The 21,207-nt window shown below is 38.1% G+C and overlaps 2 protein-coding genes across 2 annotated transcripts in view; one reads left to right on the top strand and one right to left on the bottom strand.

Annotated features, from left to right (window-relative positions):
- The window catches only part of LOC106136854 (laminin subunit alpha lam-3), a 148,665-nt gene that overhangs the window by 81,092 nt on the left and 46,366 nt on the right, over positions 1 to 21,207 (bottom strand). Inside the window, exons 4-16 of the mRNA XM_013337515.2 lie at positions 12,559 to 12,695; positions 11,046 to 11,169; positions 10,224 to 10,391; positions 9,483 to 9,656; positions 8,914 to 9,019; positions 8,163 to 8,362; positions 7,071 to 7,220; positions 4,906 to 5,013; positions 4,177 to 4,339; positions 3,489 to 3,688; positions 2,579 to 2,777; positions 1,736 to 1,824; positions 635 to 774 (exon numbers count right to left, since the gene is read on the bottom strand). Coding sequence (XP_013192969.2) covers positions 635 to 774; positions 1,736 to 1,824; positions 2,579 to 2,777; positions 3,489 to 3,688; positions 4,177 to 4,339; positions 4,906 to 5,013; positions 7,071 to 7,220; positions 8,163 to 8,362; positions 8,914 to 9,019; positions 9,483 to 9,656; positions 10,224 to 10,391; positions 11,046 to 11,169; positions 12,559 to 12,695 — 1,958 coding nt within the window. The remainder of the gene's footprint in view (positions 1 to 634; positions 775 to 1,735; positions 1,825 to 2,578; positions 2,778 to 3,488; positions 3,689 to 4,176; positions 4,340 to 4,905; positions 5,014 to 7,070; positions 7,221 to 8,162; positions 8,363 to 8,913; positions 9,020 to 9,482; positions 9,657 to 10,223; positions 10,392 to 11,045; positions 11,170 to 12,558; positions 12,696 to 21,207) is intronic.
- On the top strand, positions 16,091 to 19,843 carry LOC106136855 (uncharacterized). Its single transcript, XM_013337517.2, has 2 exons — positions 16,091 to 16,382; positions 18,044 to 19,843. Exons 1-2 carry the CDS (start codon positions 16,144 to 16,146, stop codon positions 18,222 to 18,224), a joined length of 420 nt encoding a protein of 139 aa, XP_013192971.1. The 5' UTR covers positions 16,091 to 16,143; the 3' UTR covers positions 18,225 to 19,843.

Here is a 21,207-nt window from a genome sequence, read left to right as displayed (position 1 = left end):
CATCGCCTAAAAGATGAATCCCGAGTTTATAAGCCTATCCCTTACTCGCCTTTTACGACATCCATGGGAACGAGATGGAGTGGTCCTAGTTTTATATTTTTACTTTATTTCCTAGACCAACAATGCTCCTCCTTCTTCCTAGATTCCTCCTTCCTAGATCAACAGTTATGCCGCTCGAAAGCTAAAAAGAATCCACTACAAAATTTTCTCCCGAATCGTGTTGTTACAGACTGGAACAAGCTTCCTTCGAGTGTCATAACTGCTCCTTCAGTCAATCGGCTAGACAAACTTTAAAAATCTGCAAGCATCAAAATTCACACGCGTCAGCTTAATGAGCTGCTAGTGTGTTTAAAGTATATAATAATATCAACATAACATCAACTTCTCCAAAGGGCCTCTACGTGTTGGATTTATATCCCCACGCAAGCCTCTCAAAAATCCGGGGTGTATAGACCCGTGAAATCCAAGAGGAGAAACATAATAATAATATAATAATAACAAAGAAGCAATTAAAGACACTAACAGTTTGCAATGGTCCCTTCAGACACACCACAAAAAACAACTCTTTAACACTTACAGGGAAGTCACGAGTAGTTCATTGGAAGGTCACTTTCGACTGATGCAAGAGACTTACAGTTCGCAATGATCCCCGGTGTAACCGTCCGGACATTGGGTGCACACGAAATCGTCACCTTCAGCGCTTGCGAGCGCGCAGTTCGGGCTGAAGTTGTTGGTCGACAGGTAGAGTGGGCATGCGCAAGGTTTGCAGGCTCCCTGGAGATTGGACTGTCATTTACTACTGGCTGAAGGGTATGTTGATAAGTCAGCTGATTTAAAAAAAAAGTTAAGAGCCATTGCACATTTTTTCATTTGAAATTTTAACAGCGCATTCATTTGAAATATTATGTGAAACTAGCTGTGCCCGCGACTTCGTTAGCATTTATTTTTTTCACATTGTCCATTATTTCTTCGCTCCTAATAGTTGCAGCGTGCTGTTATATAGCCTAAAGCCTTCCTCGATAAATGGTCTATTCAACACAAAAATAATTTTTCAGTTAGAACCAGTAGTCCCTGAGATTAGTGCGTTCAAACAAACAAACAAACTCTTCAGCTTTATAATATTAGTATAGATAAATTTATTAATAGATAAAAATATTAATTACATACAAGCGATTTATTGGGCTACATATACATACATACATATGGTCACGTCTATATCCCTTGCGGGGTAGACAGAGCCAACAGTCTTGAAAAGACTGAATGGCCACGTTCAGCTATTTGGCTTAACGATAGAATTGAAATTCTGCTAGTGACAGGTTGCTAGCCCATCGCCTAAAAAAGAATCCCAAGTTTGTAAGCCTATCCCTTAGTCGCCTTTTACGACATCCATGGGAAAGAGATGGAGTGGTCCTATTCTTTTTTGTATTGGTGCCGGGAGCCACACGGCACGACACGTGTATTGGGCTAATATAATTAAATTAGATGTTTTCTTTCTAAATATAGGATAGAATTACAAACTAGAGATTCTTTTTTAGGCGATAGGCTAGCGACCTGTCACTATTTGAATCTCAATTCTATTTCAATACTGCCTCTGTCTACCCCGCTAGGGTTATAGACGTGATTATATGTATGAATATAGGTGGGTGATTTTGGTAGTCTAAACAGGAAAAGACATGTCCCGGTGGCAAATTGGTCAAAAATACAATATTTTTGACCAATTGATACAATATTTTACCTGAACGGGGTTCCCGTAGTGTCCCGGCAAGCATCGTTCGCAATGTGGCCCCGTGGTGTTGTGTTGGCATGGTCCACACGGCCCGTCAACTGTAACAATTATATTATTATCTAATTAAGTAAGCAATTGTGCATACACCCTTAGGATGCTAAGGTAGAATATATTGGACCCAAATACGGCTATGCTGTTTCGATGTTTTAGTAAGAGAAAATCACTTAAACTGAAAAATTAAGATTTTGTTATCTACGTATTTTTCCAGGATAAAAAGTATCCCATTTTATGCCCAGGATAATAAGGTATAATTCCCGGTAAGGTCCCGGGTTCGAATCCCGGTCAGGGCATGATGAGAAACGAACTTTTTCTGATTGGCCTGGGTCTTGGATGTTTATCTATATAAATATTTATTATATTACAAAATATTGTTGAGTTATTTTTGAGTTAGTATCTCGTAACACAAGTCTCGAACTTACTTCGAGGCTAACTCAATCAGTGTAATTTGTCCCGTATATATTTATTTATTTATTTAAATACTCCTGGATTGATGCCACATCAGGACCATAGGCTTCTGTCAGACGGAACTTCCCTTCATACACATGGACGATAGCAAATGAGTGCCGTGTGGTTCACGGCACCATTAAAAAAAAAGAATAGGGCTACTCCATCTCTTCCCCACGAATGTAGTAAAGGGCGACTAAGGGATGGGCGATGGGCTAGCAATCTGTCACTATTTGAATCTTAATTCTATCAAAATGCAAAACAGCAGCCTTTCAGTCTTTTCAAGACTGTTGGCTCTGTCAACCCCGTAAGGGATATAGACGTGATGATGTATGTATGAGTACATACCAGTTTCGCATCCAGCGTGGCCGTTGCAAGCGCAAGGCACGCACTCGAACTGTGGCGTAGCTAGCGGCGAGCGAGGTATCTTGGCTGCCCCCCACGCGCAGTGCGAGCAGTGAGCGCCGGCATACGAGGGGGGGCAGGCGCAGTGCTCTCGGGTACCTGGGATGGATCTGCGTTGGATCTGGACACTTTCCAGGCTGACCTGAAGTGGAATTTAGGAATTGAGGTAGGTTAAGATGTTCAGCTTAGTTAGATGAGTCTTATTGTAGGCAGTGACTTTGTGACGGTTTAGGGTTCTCTTGAGAAGACCTTTCTTCAGGACGTAGAAGTAGTAGAAGAGAAGATAAAGTTGATTCATTTTACATACATACATACATAAAAGCACGCCTTTTTCCCGGAGGGAGAGGCAGAGACTACAGCTTTTCACTTGCCACGGTCTCTGCATACTTCCTTCGCTTCATCCACATTCATAACTTTCTTCATGCAAGCTCGGCGGTTTCGGGTACTCTTGACCTGACCCTTTGCCAGGACGTCCTTAATTTCAATTTCAGGCGAGCAGATTCCGGAAGAAAGTTAGTATCCCAACTAATATTATAAATGTGCCGTGTAGTTTCCGACACTAATAAGAAAGGGATAGGTCACCTCCAACTCTTTCCCATGGATGTCGTAAAAGGCGACTAAAGGATAGTAGGCTTGTAAACTTGGGATTCGCCTTTTAGGCAATGGTCTAGCAACCCATTAAAATGCGAGAGTATGTGTATTTGTTTGTTTGTTGTCACGTTGTCACGCGTTATCAACTAAGCTAGTCTTTTTAAAATTATGCGTACTTACATATAACTAAAAGTTCGGAGAAGAATATAGTCGTTTATCTCGGCACGCTGATTCATTTTAGGTTATTAAAAATGACACAAACCTCGTCCTGATCAAAGTGGAAGTGAGCACGCAGCATCAATCCCCGAAGGTTCCTCAAGGCGTCCATGAGCTGCACTCTGGTAGCCAGTGGGAAGTAATCCTCCCCCAAAATGAACCAGTTGCCTTCTATCAACGGGGCTGACAACTGGATGGAACCAGCTGCTTCGTGGGTGGTGTTGGTGGAAGCCAATTTGGTGCCATCTGTTGAACGTATACTAAGGGAAATTATAACATCACTTTGTCGGTTTATCGCATCGATGGAAAATGCCGTGTGGTTCCCGGCACCAATAAAAAAAAAAGAATAGTACCACTCCGTCTCTTTCCCATGGATATCGTAAAAGGCGACTAAGGGATAGGCTTACAAACTTGGGATTCTCTTTTAGGCGATGGGTTAGCAACATGTCACTATTTGAATCTCAATTCTATCGTTAAGCCAAACAGCTGAACGTGGCCTGTCAGTATTTTCAAGACTGTTAGCTCTGTCTACCCCGCAAGGGATATAGACGTGACCGTGTATGTAAAGCAATGCAACTACCAACTAATTGGACCGATGGTATTATGCATAACATTTTATGAGGACGCATGATTAGGCTTCCAAGGAGACTTCAGGTCGAAGAAGATACCACCTATACATGAAAACTTTGTTCAGCAGTGTACTTCCTAACATAACGATAAAGAGAATTTCTCACCAGCAGCGACCAGTATGAAGTCTGGAGCCAATGTGGGGTCCCCCTCAGTGTCTCCCCGGACCACGCTCCAGGAGATGGTAGCTTGCAGCAGATCTCCGTATGTGTCCAGCTGTTCGCCGCGCCACGAACGTGTGAACCAGTAGAAATAGTCCCAACCTTCCACCTGTAACAATGTCGTTTTAAGGCGGGAACAAATTATGTCAACGAATAAAAAAAAAAAAATTCTATTTAATTATGACTGTACAGGTTTTCATTTTAATTTATTATTTTTATGTTGTATCAAGTTTTAAAACAATGTATACATTTTTGAAAGGAATTAATAAGAATATATGAACATATCAAAAAATAAAATAAAAACAAATGTCAAAAAGACCTAAAGTCAACCCAATTAAATTAAAATTATAAATGAGTAGTTCAAAAAATATCTGAACATCATTATGATGTTTTATTCATAATCTGTCGATATCTTTAGCAGTTCGTTCGTTTTTTCTTAACCTTTAATATCCTGTTTTTTGGAATGACTGATCATGAAACGGTTGGCATCATTTTTATAGTTAGTGATAGTGTAAAAAACAAGCAAACATTACGAGAAACTAAACGGTTGAAAAAGAGATACCGTCATGGGATAAGTCCGCCATTACAAGTGATTTATTTCTTTTATAACTATGTGATTACAGAATTAAAGTTATTACAAATAATCAATCAAATACGTATGCGTAGTGTAATCACCTCATAGCTGACAATATATGGTTTTCCTTGCTCATCAACGGAAGACTCCAGAGTCTGGTTCTCCTGGGCGTCGCTCACAAGCCACGCCTCACCCAGTGGGAACATGATCTGGAAAAGGATTGAGAGAGTCAGCAGTCCCACAGGCTCACAAAGACTGAAAGGCCACGTTCAGCCGGCAGCTTGAATATGGAATTGAGATTCAAATAGTGATAGGTTCCTAGCCCATCACCTAAAAGAAGAATCCCAAGTTCACAGAATCACGATTGAAAACCAGCCGGCTACTGTTCCGTCTGCAGGCAGAATGTTCCGCCAAGCTGTTAACATTAACAGAGTCCGCATTCTGGAGCGGTGCCTTATTACGGTGAATATTAACTGAATTCGCAGATTAAGGTTATGTGTTGTATCCATATCTGGATTTCACGCTGGGTATAAGTTCATCGTCAACGATGGACTTCCCTCTGTTTTTATTTCTCTTCTGTCAATAGTTTTAATATTGTATACTAGCTTTCCGCCCGCGGCTTCGCCCACGTGTAATTCGGTTATATATAGCGTTTTTTAATGATCTCGACAGGGCTTTTTCTTCCACAGGCTGAAATCTTGTTACAACTGGAATTAAATATAGCCTGTGTTACTCAGGGATGATGTAGCTTTCTAATGGTGAATGTTTGAAATCGATTCAGTAGTTTCGGAGTTTATCGATTACATGTGTAAACAAACAAACATATAAAAAAATAGATTGTTCCTCTTTATAATATTAGTATACATACAAATCTATATAGAAAAAGTAAAGCGAGACAAAATCATCGTCTCAAAAGAAAAAAAAACAGGATTTATAGGACGAAGAGGCCTTACAGGATTTCCTTGTAAACAATATTTTTAGTTTTTTTATTATTTACCAGTATGAACAGGTTAGAGGGAGAGCTGACACGCGAGCAAGCAACATACTATACAGTTGTCCATGAGAGAAACAATCTTCTCTTAAATCAACACCAGCGACTTTAAAAGTTTGCCCTTGAGACTTATTTATCGTCATCGCAAAGCAAACTTTTAGAGGAAATTGAAGGCGCTTAAATTCAAATGGAAGGTCATTGGGCATTAGAGGAATGCGCGGGACGAATACCGTTTCTCCTCGGGCACATCCTGTCAAAATAACGGCCTCAACTAAATATTTATGTAAGGCTTTGACTTGCAACCTGGTGCCGTTACACAATTTCGGTGGTTTCAGGTTACGAAGCAACATTACCGGTGTACCTTTTCGCAGTGCAAGCCTATGGTATGGAAGACCAGCTGGTTTAAGTGAATTTAAGAATTCGACCGGATAATTTGTAGCGTCGTCTGCATGGCATGGTGTGTCTATGGATTTATAAATCTTTTCTTCTCCGTCGAATGACTTTAAAAGTATGTCGTTAATAAATGCAGCTTGTTCGTTCTTCGGAGTCAAAATAGCTCGTTCGCAAAACCATTCTATAGGCTTGTCTTGTTATGTATGTTAAAGAGACGACTGAAAGATGTCATACAAAGTCTTTTTTTTTAAGGATGGGAAATCATCAAATGACCTCTCCCGCTCTGGGTGGAACGGAAGGGAGTGTCAGACTTTTACTGACTAAAACCCACCTCGTTCCTTCAGTTGCCCTTTGCGTTCCGGGGCCACGGTATCTCGTTAGAACTTTCCCGCAGCCCGGCTCAGTTTATCCCGTTTCCCCCCCTTGGGGGTTGACATTTCAAAAATCCCTTCTTAATGCTCACTTATGTTACTAAAGGAACCTCTGTTCAAAATCTCAGACTCCTATACCGAGCGGTTTCGGCTGTGCGTTAATAAATCAGTCACCCAATCGCACCCCCTAAATCACGATTGGAGGGTAGTTTGAAAAAACTTATAATGTCAAACATATTTACTTGCCTATGTACGTGTTCATGCCAAGTTTCAAGTTTATAAACCCAAGGATACCCCTTTTCCCCCCCTTGGGGGTTGAATTTCCAAAAATCCTTTCTTAGTGCTCCCCTACATATCCCAAGGAACCTACATTCCAAATTTCAGCTGTCTACGACCAGTAGTTTCGACTGTGCGTTGTCTATCAGTCAGTCACTCAGTAACGGAAGAGTTTTATATATATAGATAGTCTCTGCCATACAAATATAAGTACATAATTAAAACTTCCACTTACATCTGGTTTCTCCGGTTCGGGATGGGGGGCGGTGGTACAGGAGTCGGTGATATGAGAGCAATAACATGGCCGGCAGCCGTCTGCCAGGTCAGCACTGAGGCCGAAATGACCCAGGGCGCAGGTGTCGCAACGGTCGCCCATTACGTTTTTCTGAAACAGAAATTTAAAAACAAAGAACATTTACTATATTGCAATTAAACAAATAGTCTTATACCGAAGTCGTTTTCATTCCGCACAATACGATATTGACAGCATATGTGGTTTCTTCGGAGCTCGAAAACACTCGATGACCTTACTACGAATGGAGCCATAGAACATTTAAAATTTAAACCAGTGATTGAAAAAAAAAAATATGGCCGCATATTGACCGCTCCGTTCACAATTAATAAAAACTAGTAAAAGTGCGTGTTTTAATCTCTGAAACAAGAAGAACCCAGGCCAGGGCCCAAGAAGCCAACCAACAAGAATTTAAGGAACGTGTTGTGCGTTTCACATTCCCGCTTCCCGCTTTTCCCGCTCAATTTTCACTTTTAACCAAAAATCCAGCGACCTCAATAATTGTTTTACCGCTACACCAGTCGTTCTAATATTCTTCTTGCAATAAAGATAACTTAAGATAAGTTTATAATTTCGTGTACATAAATAAATAAATAAATAAAATAAATAAATAAGAAGAGAAGTAGTTGTTAATACGTTATATTTTTTTTTATTTCTAGGCAAGCAGCTGAAAGACTGACCGTGGAAACCTTACCTAATATTGTTTTAGCTGAGCTCCATCATCATTACATTCTGATTTCAGGAATCCCAAAGTTCAGGAACGATACAGAACTCTGTTAATACCAATATTGGTTGACTGAAAGAAATCCTAATTGGGATAAGTCTGCCATTGGACATAATACTCTTCTAAATCCAAGAACTGTTATGTAATTTGTTATATTCCTTTTAATGTGCAATAAAGAGTTTACAAATAAACAAACAGGCATGATGACATACATGAAGGAAGTATGCAGAGATCGTGGCAAGTGGAAAGGAATAGTCTCTGCTTACCCTTCCGGGAAAGAGGCGTGATTTTATGTATGTATGATGACATACCTTGCACTCACAGACTTCGTCGCAAATCCTGGTAGGGTCCACGATGCCCCTGGGGTCACAGTAGCACGGAGGCTCCGTCGGCGTGAGGCAGCTGGGGAACGCCGCCGCCGGGTCTGCGCAGGAGTCGCACCGCGCGCCCGCGAATCCAGGCCGGCACCAGCACGAGATCTGGTGACTCTTCTTGTTCCATTTGCACGTTCCTGTCAAGAATACATAATTACATACATGTAGTCACGTCTATGACTATTTTCGTAGTGATGTACATTAGTTTGAATACTAACCTATGCTCTTACGGTGAAAGAAAATATCGTGAGGAAACCTGCACGTTCAGGTATCTGGATGTGTAACAATGAATAAAATAGGTCTCCTTGATCAAATCGGAGGCGTTCTAGCAAAAGGTCATGTCAAGAGTACTCGCAACGGACGAGCTTGCATGAAGAGAGTGTAGATGAAGCGAAAGAAGTATGCAGGGATTGTGGCAAGTGGAAGGATGTGGTCTCTGCCTTACCCTCCGGGAAAGAGGTGTGATTTATGTATGTATGTTTGTATTATGTCAAGCTCGGGCCACATATCGTTGTAAACATACATATCGGATACTAAGGTGAACCATTCCATCGTATTAATTTTGGTCTTTCAGATCACCAATTGAGGTTGATATTAGGGTTATGCAAATTTAGGATCAGGCGGACCCTGAATCCCGAACCGTTGCGCTTGCGTTGAAACACGCAAACATAAGATATTTTTTTTTTACCATTTGAACCTTCTGGGTCACATTCACAAGGTTGACAGACCCCATCAGGTAGGACGCTGTAGAATCCTGGGAGACAGCGGTCACATAACGGTCCAGCGCGATTTTCCTGAAAACATTAAGTGCATACATATAATCCCGTCTATATCCCTTGCGGGGTAGACCAACAGTCTTGAAAAGACCAACAGTCTTGAAAAGACTGATAGGCCACGCTATTTGGCTTAATGATAGAATTGAGATTCAAATAGTGACAGGTTGCTAGCCCATCGCCAAGAGTCCCAAGTTTGTAAGCCTATCCCTAAGTCGCCTTTAACGACATCCATGGGAAAGAGATGTAGTGGTCCTATTCTTGTACTGGTGCTGGGAACCACACGGCAGATTTTTATAGATAAACATTCAAGATTGGCCTGGCCAATCAGAAAAAGTTCTTTTCTCATCATTCCGTGGTCGGGATTCGAACTCGGGACCTCTGGTGTCACAGACAAACGTACTACCGCTGCGCCACAGAGGCCGTCAATTTAGTTTTTTTTACTGGAGCCGGGAACCACACGGCACTAGTACAAGCAACTTACCGTACAATTAACGCAGACAATAGTACCCGTATCGTCAAAGGTACAGGCACCTCTATCTCCACAAGAACACTCTTTGCCATCGTCACACGGCTCCTGGGGTCGCCAGGGTCCACCTGAACAGCATCTAGAGCATTGGGGGCCGCAGGTGTTATGGATGCAGTCACATTTGACGCCCTGGAAGTAGAAGTACCGAGGTTAGTGGGTCCAGCTGGTCGGGTAATATTGTGAAGGTTCGTAATGGTCTTGGCGAGACTGATGATATGATCAGCAAATGGGTGGTATTGAGCCGAATATAGAATTATATTTGTCGCTCTTCCCATTATCGGAAATGGGTAGTACCAGTAGCAACATGCTCCAGTAGTGAACAATAGACTTTATTATGGAAATGATGAAACAAACAACAGAATGTGAAAGGGTAAACCTCTAAGTATCTGTCAATGAATGAATAATCACGTCTATAACCCTTGCGGGGTAGACAGAGCCAACAGTCTTAAAAAGACTAATAGGCCACGTTTGGCTTAATGATAGAATTGAGGTTCAAATAGTGACAGGTTGCTAGCCTGTCGCCTAAACGAAGATTCCACGTTTATAAGCCTATCCTTTAGTCGCCTTTTACGACATCCATGGGAAAGAGATGAACGGGTCATATTCTTTTTTCTAATGGTGCCGGGAACCACACGGCACTTCAATATTTAATATTTCTTCAATTTTATAATTACTGCTATCATATTACAATCTGACCTTAGCATCAACAGCGCACTGCCGAGCGTGGCCATGACACACACATCTCGCAGCCAGGGTCAGGGTCCGGAGAGTGTAGTACCGACGCTGCGCGGGCGCAGGGTGGGCTGCTCGGAACGACACCTTCACTCGGCGGGCCAGAACACCCTCGCCCAGATTTACGTGCATCTGAAAAATAATTTGGAATAGTGATAAAATTTGATCAGATTTTGTTGGAGGCAAAGGCTCGTATTGCTTAAACTCCCTCTTAATATGCTCCCCACGGTGTAAGAAACTCTTGAAGATGATGTTTGCGTTATTATTTCTTACTCTCTCCACCATTTACTTCAGCTTCAGACTTCGAAACACCCCTGAAAATTAGAGAAGATCCCCGCACCGTTACAAGTGCTGAACAAGAGGCAATTGAATCTCCCATTTTGAATCCCAATGAATCGATATTTTGCAACATAATGGCTGGCTGCACGACTTATGCCATTACTAGAGGCCGCTCGCGACTTCGTCCGCGTGGAATAGTTATCTTGGGCATCATTGAAGCCCTCAAGGATGAATAATTTTCCCCGATTTCTGTCACATTCTCCATTATTTCTTCGCTCCTAATAGTTGCAGTGTGATATTATATACTAAAGCCTTCCTCGATAAATGGTATATTCAACACAAAAATAATTTTTCAATTCGAACCGGTAGTTCCTGAGATTAGCGCGTTCAAACAAACAAACTCTTCAGCTTTATAATATTAGTATAGACTACCGTGTCAGCAATGATCACCCAACTCGTTTCTTTATTTATATGGTTAGAGGGAGAGGAGTAGAATTTCGCTCTTACCTGACCATTTTCCAATGGCTTTGGACTTGAGAACTCTGAAGAGCAGGTGGGTTTGTCAGCGCGACCTTTTCTAGCACCTCTTGCTTTCCTTCTTCTTCTCTCCGGTCGTAAGTTCCATAGCTTCCTGGAAGAAATGTTGAACGGTCAAGGTACAAGCGCAATAAAATAGAATAGAAAAGATTTATTTTCAAAATTGGATACAAAGTAGCACTTATTGACGTCACATCACTTATATCTAATTATAACTACTACCGCTTCGCTAAATGTGTCCCTTACGTACCTTATTTTAGATGTCAAAGTTGAAATTATTAAAGAAAATGCTGCAGTGCAGTTTGTTACCGCTTCTTCTGCACTGACACTTTGGAAGCGTCGTCGACGTCAACCAATGTTGGCGTGTACATAATGTAGCCCTTATGATCTTATAGAATCTTCAGGAGAAAAGAGAAAGTCAAAAAGAGAAATTTACACTAAACACCGGGCGTGTTTAGTGTAAATTTCTCTTTTTGACACTATATATATTTTCAACTTTTAGTTTATTAATTTAGAATAATATCGAATTTAATTATCTTGGTGTAAGGATGCGCATATCCGCATGCGCAATTGTGAATTAAAATGCCTTTACAACAATTCGAAATTACGTTTCTTTGATAAAGTCCAAACGGTCACGATAAGATCCAACCATATGACATCACTAGGACGAAATACATTTTTTGGTAAGTACATACATACATACATATATTTGGTAAGTACCTATATGAAAAATCCATGAAATGCGTCAATCCCACAGATATGATGCGAGATGATGAGAGAGATGATGCGAAAGACAGACACAGACAAACAGACAGAAAGTAAGTTTGTTTGTTTGTTTTCCCTTCACCCGTTATCTTCTAAACCAAGCTTCTTAAAATTTTGCGAATAAGTAGTAATAAGTTTTATGTTTCTTATATATAAAATTCCGTGTCACAATGTTCGTTCCCGTATTCCTCAGAAACGGCTTGACCGAATCCCATAAAATTTTGTTAGCATATTGATTAGGTCTGAGAATCTAATCTAGAAATTAAATAGAAACTATTTATATGGCAAAACAACGTTTGCCGAGACAGCTAATACCTACGTATATAATAAAGGGCCTGTAGGAGAATATAGGATACTTTTCATCCAGGTTAAAACTAAAGTTTCCGTGAAATTTGCGAAAAAAACTAGACCTATTCTTATGTAGGTGGCGATAAATTCGGGCAGGCGAAGTGACGAAAAAGAGCTATTGTATGTAAGATAATTAATATAGCCGACTTATAAAAATTCTTTGAATGGATAAAATTTCCTTTGTTGTATTAAAATATTAAATCGTAAATAGGTGTGGCACAGAAGGCATCATTCTCAATCATTCGCAATCGCATTGCAATCTCTTTCAGACAATCTTTTGAAAACTGCGTCAAATCATGTAATACTCTATAGTATGCATTAGACTACATTCATAGTTTGAAGACAAAATACAGAAGGCAGATATGTATACCTGCAATGTTCCTTATCACCAAAAGCTCGAGCCATGCGCCAGTCTTCACCAGAATCTGATGGAGAAACCTCCAGCGACCACGCGAGGGGTCGGGGAGATGGGCCGGACTTTATTATAACGTGGAGGAGCTCCATTTTCTGAAAAAAAAAGTAAAAGTAAAAAGTATTGATTTAATGAACACCATAATAACAAAAAAATAAAATAAAAAAAAGAGTATAAAAAGGATGGTGTTCCCAAAGGTTCACCTCAGCATAATGCTGGCTGTAAACAACATTCTACAGATCCAAACAACAAAGCAAAGCCGAAATAAAGCAGATAAAATATTAATCAGTAATGTATTTATGATACGAGTAGGAATAATGAAATTCAACTTATGCATATAATGATATGGTTGGCTCTGTCTATACCGCAAAGGATTTAGACTTTTATATTTATCGATCCTAAATTCTTAAATTTAACGCCATGTCAAAGCAAACGAAGAATTAAAATCACTGTGGTATTAGACGAGCGAGCCGTGGCTGACGAATTAGTGCTATTAACACCCCCACGCCCACACGTGGGAATATGTTATTAACTTGTTAACACCACACCTGAATATTTGGAAGAAAAAGTATATTATATAAAAGTATTCCTCAAATGCAACTAAGAACAGGATTCTTTTGAAGTTGTTCAGTCTATACAATTTAACTTTGACGGAGACGGTAAGGGTTAGTGCAATAGAAATAGGTACCAGAAAACGTTAAAATGTCAAAATAAGAAAAGACAAAAGATATTTACTTAACTTTACTAACTAAAGCTAGCCTTTGTAACGATAAAATAAATCAGAGACATTAGCTAATTATAAATAAAAATACAATGTTAATGAGCTGTAAAGTAAACATAAAAATTGGGAGTAAGTGTAATATAATAAAAAAGACATACAGTAATAAGATCATTCGACATTTGAGTACTCAAGAGTGACATGTTCTAAATTAATATCTTATCAAATAATAACCTAACATTAAAACAAATATTTAAAGTAATTAACACTGATCTTTAAATTGTACTGCATCGCGATAACATAATTTTTTTTTTATAAGTACAATATGACTCAAAAGTCAAAATTGGTGCTGTTATAAATTTGGGTCAGGTCAAGAGTATCCGAAACCGCCGAGCTTGCATGTAGAGAGTTATGAATGTGGATGAAGCGAAGAAAGTATGCAGAGATCGTGGCAAGTGGATAGATGTAGTCTCTGCCTAACCCTCCGGGAAAGAGGCGTGATTTTATGTATGTATGTATGTTTAATTTGGGTTCGAATGCACGTAAAAAAATTAACGTTTTAAATCAAACAAACACTGACGATAAAATCAAAGAGCACTTTGTTTTACAAACTGACAATAAAACACTAGCTAACACCCTGTTAACATTTCCTTACAATCCTGATAAAGCGGGTAAGGGCGAGAGTGAAAGCCTGGACGATAGTGGCTCATTTGAATAATCAATTCAACAGGCAATCAGGTGGACAGACGAGATCCTTAAGGGAGAGTTACGGCTGCCCTTATACGGTTTGGCATTTCGCGAAAAAAGGTTAAATATGCTAAAGAGGCTCATTAGGGACATTATTAAGAAAGATGAAGATGCTTCAATAATAAACGATGAATCGCATGCGAGTACTAAACTGGAATTTTGCTTGTTAGTCATAGTTTACATACATATAATCACGTCTATATCCCTTGCGGGGTAGACAGAGCTTACAGTCTTGAAAAGACTGAAAAGCCACGTTCAGTTGTTTGGCTTGATGATAGAATTGAGATTCAAATAGTGAGATGTTGATAGCCTATCGCTTAAATAAAGAATCCTAAGTTTATAAGCCTATCCCTTAGTCGCATTTTACGACATCCATGGTAAATGGTGGTTAATCATAAACCTGATCTTAGTAGATGGCTTTGATAGAATTGCGTTCTGTGTGATGAATTCTAGTTCGGTTCGACAAGAACTTTGAGCGATACACAATTGCTCATAGATCAATCATTCAGTCGGACGCAAAACGATGGATTCCGTTATGTAGTCATGATTTGATAGTGTTGAGGCTAGTAACATTCTGCTTCAACTTTTTTTTTATATAAGCGAAGGATGCGACTGTTTATATTATTATACAAAAGTTACTTGTGACAACCACGGTAATCATCAGCAGAATGAAAAATTATAAGTTTCTGCACCATTTTTTCTTATTTGTACTAGAAATGTTGAAATTGTTTACAGAAATCAAGACATCTTGGGTAATATAAAAATTGGCTGCTTTTCATTACTGTTAATAGATCAGTTATAGTTAAATGCAGAAACGTAACAATTATCAGTCAAGTTTATCGTCTCAATCATTATCGCTACTTTGTTATATATTCAATGGTCAAGTGCATGAGTTTTGACAAAAATATTAGATTTTACAACATTACCACTTATTATGAAATATCCTTTGTATATAACTCCTTCTCCAATATCTTTGCGTGTTCCCAATTGCACCCTCCACCACTCTGTTCTTCAGGGTTTCGGTGTCTGGTGTCTGTTTTTCTTTATTTATCCTTCACATTGGCACGTCTATCATATTTAAGGATAAGTAAATAAATATTACTTGACGGCCTCTGTGGCGCAGCGGTATTACGCTTGTCTGTGACACCGGGGGTCTCGGGTTCAAATCCCGGCCAGGGCATGATGAGAAAAGAACTTTTTCTGATTGGCCTGGGTCTTGGATGTTTATCTATATAAGTATTTATTATAAAATATAGTATCGTTGAGTTAGTATCTCGTAACACAAGTCTCGAACTTACTTCGAGGCTAACTCAATCAGTGTAATTTGTCCGGTATATAAATATATATTTATATTTATTACTGCAGCCAGGCTTCTCGTAAAACTATGATTTATGCCCTACGTCCATGCCTCGTCCACTTAAGGCGGCATTCCCTGGCGTCGATGTGATCTCCGCCATGTATGGCGCGGCTAATGAGCTAGTGACGGCACGCGAGCTATGCCGGACATTTTGTTTCTTGTATCCAGACGGGTTGCACGGGGATTAATTAGGAATTGGTTTCACAGTACATCATAACGATCGATGGTTTTTTTTTTTTGCTAACTGCATTATTTTTACGTGTACCCCTTTTAAAATTTAAAACCACTGCACAGGTTTTCTCTAGACCAAATTCGTTGAAAGAGGATGAAATATATATTTGGCGACTACTGTAATGACCATAGCATCGCTACTTAATTTAATCTCGACTTTAGTGAATAATCATATGGCATAATATAGTAAGCCGTTACTGAAGCTTCCGAATAAAAACCCACAAAAATGCGCATGAGCTGCTAAAACAAATGATACGTTTGTTAATTCTAAAAATAAACAAACACAATGACAAGGTTGAGGGATTAATAATAAATACATAGAAAATCCCACCGAAAACCTTAACAACAATGAATTTTATCAAACTGCAAACACTTTACAACACAACGGAACGGAAGTAGTACCTGTATCAGATACCTTATCAAGGTACATCGGACGGTTGATATCAAATTCAGTTGTTCGCGAAATGTGATAGCACATAGACCTGACATTATGTCTGGGAAAGAATATGCTATGGATTCTGGTTCAGGAGGAGTTCGAGAGGTGAAAGTCCATATCATAAAGCCTAGAAGACACACCCATTGCGTCGAACTCGAAACAGAAGATGGTAGAGGAATTGCGAAACTGTCCAGTAGGAGCAGTGATTATGTGTATGTGAACTCTGCCTTTGTGGGAAGTGTTAATAATATCGCTGGTGACAGTGTGGACAGGATCCAGGATCCGCCAACGACGTAAGTATCTTTTTATCTGGAATTTTGTCATATACAGGATTTTTACAACTTCTCTGTCTATATCTTCTCCCTTTCTTTCATCGCTGCTTATTCTTTATGCTTATTTGTGAGTGGTGATACCTTATTTCAATACTTCAAGCTGGTTTTTGGTCAGCCTCGTCTGACACCATTTTTTTATCTGAAGAGTTAAAACGATGATAACTATTTTATTTTTATTAAATATGGGATGGCAATATATGGACATGGAAAATCTCCGATAGGAATGAAGAAAACAAAAGAAATTATATTGAGTGGGTTAGTAAAAACTTAAATTGGACTGTCATCAAAATTTTCATGGAAATTACTGATTTTTATTCTTTCTTTTATTTCCACACTCGATCACTGTCGAAGTAGTCTTCCATGCGGCGAACGTTATAAGCGTGAGTCATAATCATATCACAGAAAGTTAATATATTTGCGGGACGGGCAATTTGATGTGAATCTACACTTGTTATCTCATCAGCATTTTGGGGACAATTTGAATTGTGTGTAAATTTGGTTTTAGAACTAATTTATGACTTGAAGAATCAGATTTCATTTGTCTGATATTACTAATGACTATTTGATAACAAGAAAATCATTTTAAAGCAACTATATCCTTCATGCTTTTGTTTTTCACGAGGAAGACCCAATAATTGATAGATAGTTAAATGATGAATTTGAGATTTTTTTTAGATAAACTTTTACGTTCTGCACGAAAACATAATAAATAAATTGATAAGATATCTAAAATTAATAGATAAGAAAAATTCGATTAAAATAATCTCCTGCACACAGATACACAAATAGCTAAATTAGGATATGTCATCAGTAGTAACCAAAAGGGAGACATATATGTAAACAGTTGTATTAAACATGTACAGGCAATCTTATACTAAGCTGTATAATCACGTATAATAACGGCATTAGAATACCTGTTTACATTAAAAGTACAAGTGTCTCGTGCCTAGACGGAGCCGGTACTAGTATCTTATCTATCGCAAATATTATCTTTAGACATTCTGAAGTCGATAGCCGATATTATAGGTATAGGGTTAATTATATTTAGATGCTTGTTTTAACATCTAGATATAATTTTTCAAAATCATCGACGTTAATTAATGATGAATTAGATTAATGCTGTTACTCGAATGGAATTTTCAGTTTTTTGTCTTGTGCCAATCCTAGATGAACTCTAATTACAACTTTGAAGTAGGTAATTTGATTTTGTTCATGCCTAATACCTTCGAAATGAATACTCGTTTAAAGTGGACATTAAATTGGAAACTATAACTGTTTGTAATGTTTAGATAAATTATAGTTTTCATGTTATTAATTATCATACTAAATCATTAAGCAAGGCACCAGAGGCGTTGATTGGATCTGCAGTCAAGTTAAGTTCATAAATGAGGAAACTGTTCAGAAAGACTGATAGATTAGTATTCATAAGTTAGTTATCTTTCTTATTTGTGGGGACGACCTTGTTTGTTTGTTTGTTTGTAATATCTTTTTGCATAGAAATTTACACAGTAACAAGAAAATAGTACATAGTTATAAAAGAAACAAATCACTTGCAATGGTGGACTTATCCCATGAAGTGACCTTTGTTAATTTTAATATTAATTACACATTTTTCTTTACAGTGTCATACGCGAACAGTACTGGGCGTGCTCCAAATGGCCCTATGGTCAGAAAATTCTGGCCTTAGCAGTCGGAATCCTGCTCGGCGCCCTCATCGGACTCTCCATCAGCTACGCGTTTAAGAATGTTGGCGCCGATGACGTCATTGGAGGCATCTTCAGGAGTAACCCGGTTGGAGAGTAGGAGCAGGAAGTTGGCAGGCAAATAGTGGAAGTGTTTTTATTATTAATCTGATTAGTGCAGATCCAACGACCTGTTTAATCTAAATTGATCCACGAAGTAATAAAAAAAAATATTATGAAGACCTACAAAATTTTCATCCGAAACACGAGATCAAGTTTGTTGAATGACATTGCAATAAAACTTGAATTTGAAAGAAGAAAATGCATCGGTAATACCCACTCTATGAAATATTGTAAAAACAATATTGATGATGAATGACCATCGATTATAGAAAATAGTGGACTGAAAGGTGATAAGGTGAAAATTTTACAGAAACAAAACAAGACTGATGCTAATCATGACTTAAACGATCAAAACAAAGTGAATTAATATCTATGGATTTTCGACTTCTATTATTTATGTATATTGACGTTTTTGCCGGATGATGGTGTATATTTTGGTTTTATTTGACATTTATTATTTTAATTTAATATAGTGGAGTGTTTCTCCTGATTATTGTTGAGTTTATAATTAAATACATTGTCAAATTATACAGTTTTTAGTTTTAAGATTTTTCCTTATAATGCAACGTTGTTTACGTTTCAAATAATGTATGTGACATGATAACATAAATTTTCGTATATTTTGAGAAAGACAAGATTAGATAAGATAAATTTAAGATGCGACAAACTGTCATCATTGTTCCAGAAGTTACAGGTTCTAATACTGATATGTATTTTCATTTTATTTTTGAATTTCGTAAAAATCAAATGACCACAACAATGTATACTCTCGTCTACATTTCTATCCGAAGTTTGGATAATTGTGAAGATTACGTTATTGATGAAAATGCTGCAGGGCAGTTCGTTACCGCTTCTTCTGCGCTGACGCATTGGAAGCGGCAGTAAACTTAGTTTTAACTAATTTATATGACGTCAACCAATGTTGTGAAACCCAAAGATATGACAATTATTAAGTGATATTGAAATGTCACATAACAATGAAAAAAAAATTAATTTGAATTTGAAATAAGGTTATTATGAGATTTTATTACTTGTGTGTTTAATCTATTACTGTGTGTATTCTCTTTATAAGAAGATGTTTTCTCATTGATATCAAAGACAGACAGAACTTGTTCACTATGTATTCACAATCATACAGATTTGTATTTTTTGGTTAACATAGTGGTGCCATGTGGTTCCCGGCACTCCATCTCTTTCCCGTGGATGTCGTAAATGGCGACTAAGGGATAGGCTTTTAAACTTGGGATTCTTCTATTAGGCGATGTGCTAGCAACCTGTCACTATTTGAATTCCATTTCTAACATTGAGCTGAGCAGCCGAGCGTGGCCTTTCAGTCTTTTCAATATTGTTGGCTCTGTCTACCCCGCGAGGGATATAGACGTAAGTATATGAATGTATGTATGTATAGTGGTTATAGTATCACTTTGCCTATTTGTAGCTAAAATGATTCAGAAAATTTGTTAAATTTTGATATCTCTGATGGTGATACTCTGGTATCTCTAGATCAGAATGTTTTTAAAAGGCTGTTTTGTCTGTTTTTCTTCTAACTTCATGAGGAATGATGATGAAGATTAATTTGAGCATTTATAGTAGTTAAATAAAATATATTTTTATTTATCCATTGTTTTATTATGAAACCTGTTTTTTTTTAAAGAGTTGTTCTAGCCCAAGAAAGTGATAAGTTATCAAATATTTTTTTTTAATTCAATTACTTTTTGCGAAATTATTAGCAGAAAATAAAAGTACGACCTAAAGCATAACAATGTCCTGTTGGGTGGTCATTTTAATTGTTTACATACATAGATACATATGGTCACGTCGATATCCCTTGCGAGGTAGACAGAGCCAACAGTCTTGAAAAGACTGAATGGTCACATTCAGCTATTTGGCTTAATGATAGAATTGAGATTCAAATAGTAACAGGTTGCTAGCCCATCGCCTAAAAAAGAATCCCAAGTTTGTAAGCCTATCTCTTTCAATAAGTGATACCTTGTATACAATTTTGACAATAAATCTATTCCATTCTATTCTATTTAAAAATAAAATCCACAATTTTATCTCACTACCGACAGATATGCTTTCAGCGGGGCCGTTAACGCAACACTATCAGAATTACTTGTATGTAAAATAAACCACTTAAAGCGACCGTGCCCCGTTAAGATATACAATGAAGCGTTATCTTAAATGTACGCTTAAAACTTTAAACCAAATTGAGGCAAATTAAATTAATCGTCGCTTGGAGTGCAGATTAATTATGTCAATTTTGAACACGTCTGTTACAAAATGGTTAATTAGTTAATGAATTATAACACCTACATACATATAATAAATTCTGTATACCGTACGGGGTAGACAGTTACACACAATTATGTATAGAATTGATACCTATTTCAATAGTGACGAGTTGCTAGCCCATCGCCTAAAAGAAGAACCCCAAGTTTATAAGTCTATCCCTTAGTCGCCTTTTAAGGCATCCATGGGAACGAGAATGGGGTGGTCCTATTATTTTTTTTACTGGTGCCGGGAACCACACTGCACATTCCATTCCAATTTTGAAGTGAGTTAAAAAGTGTCGGCCAAAAGTGATGAGCTTTTAAAATCTTGACCGGCCGTTGACGGGACAAGCTGTAAATCGCCTCGTTAATTGCTGTTAGCGGGTAACCCCAAAGGTAAGGCTTAAAGGTTAACAGCGATTTTATCGCTTTGATTAATGAAGAAAGGAGTTTATTAAATCTCTTTCGAAAACAACAAAAATGAACAGGTGACGGCGATGTGTTAAATGCGTCTGTAAACTACGTAGATGTAGACTAAGTATAAAAAAAAAATTAAAATTTAAAAGTAAATCCTAAAATTTGATTATAAGTATACTTTCTCTAATTTTTCATTAATTCATTCATATAATCACGTCTTTATCACTTGCGGGGTAGACAGAGCGAGCAGTTTTGAAAGACTGACAGGCCACGTTCAGCCTACTTACCTAA

Source organism: Amyelois transitella, chromosome 2 (assembly GCF_032362555.1).
Source record: "Amyelois transitella isolate CPQ chromosome 2, ilAmyTran1.1, whole genome shotgun sequence".
NCBI lineage: Eukaryota > Metazoa > Arthropoda > Insecta > Lepidoptera > Pyralidae > Amyelois > Amyelois transitella.
This window is presented reverse-complemented; position numbering and strand designations above follow the sequence as displayed.

Excerpts from the sequence above, each read along its gene's own strand:
- LOC106136855 (XM_013337517.2), top strand. The coding sequence starts at position 16,144 with ATGTCTGGGAAAGAATATGCTATGGATTCTGGTTCAGGAGGAGTTCGA. Across the intron at positions 16,383-18,043 it reads ATCCAGGATCCGCCAACGAC|TGTCATACGCGAACAGTACT; the intron begins GTAAGTATCTTT and ends TTTTCTTTACAG.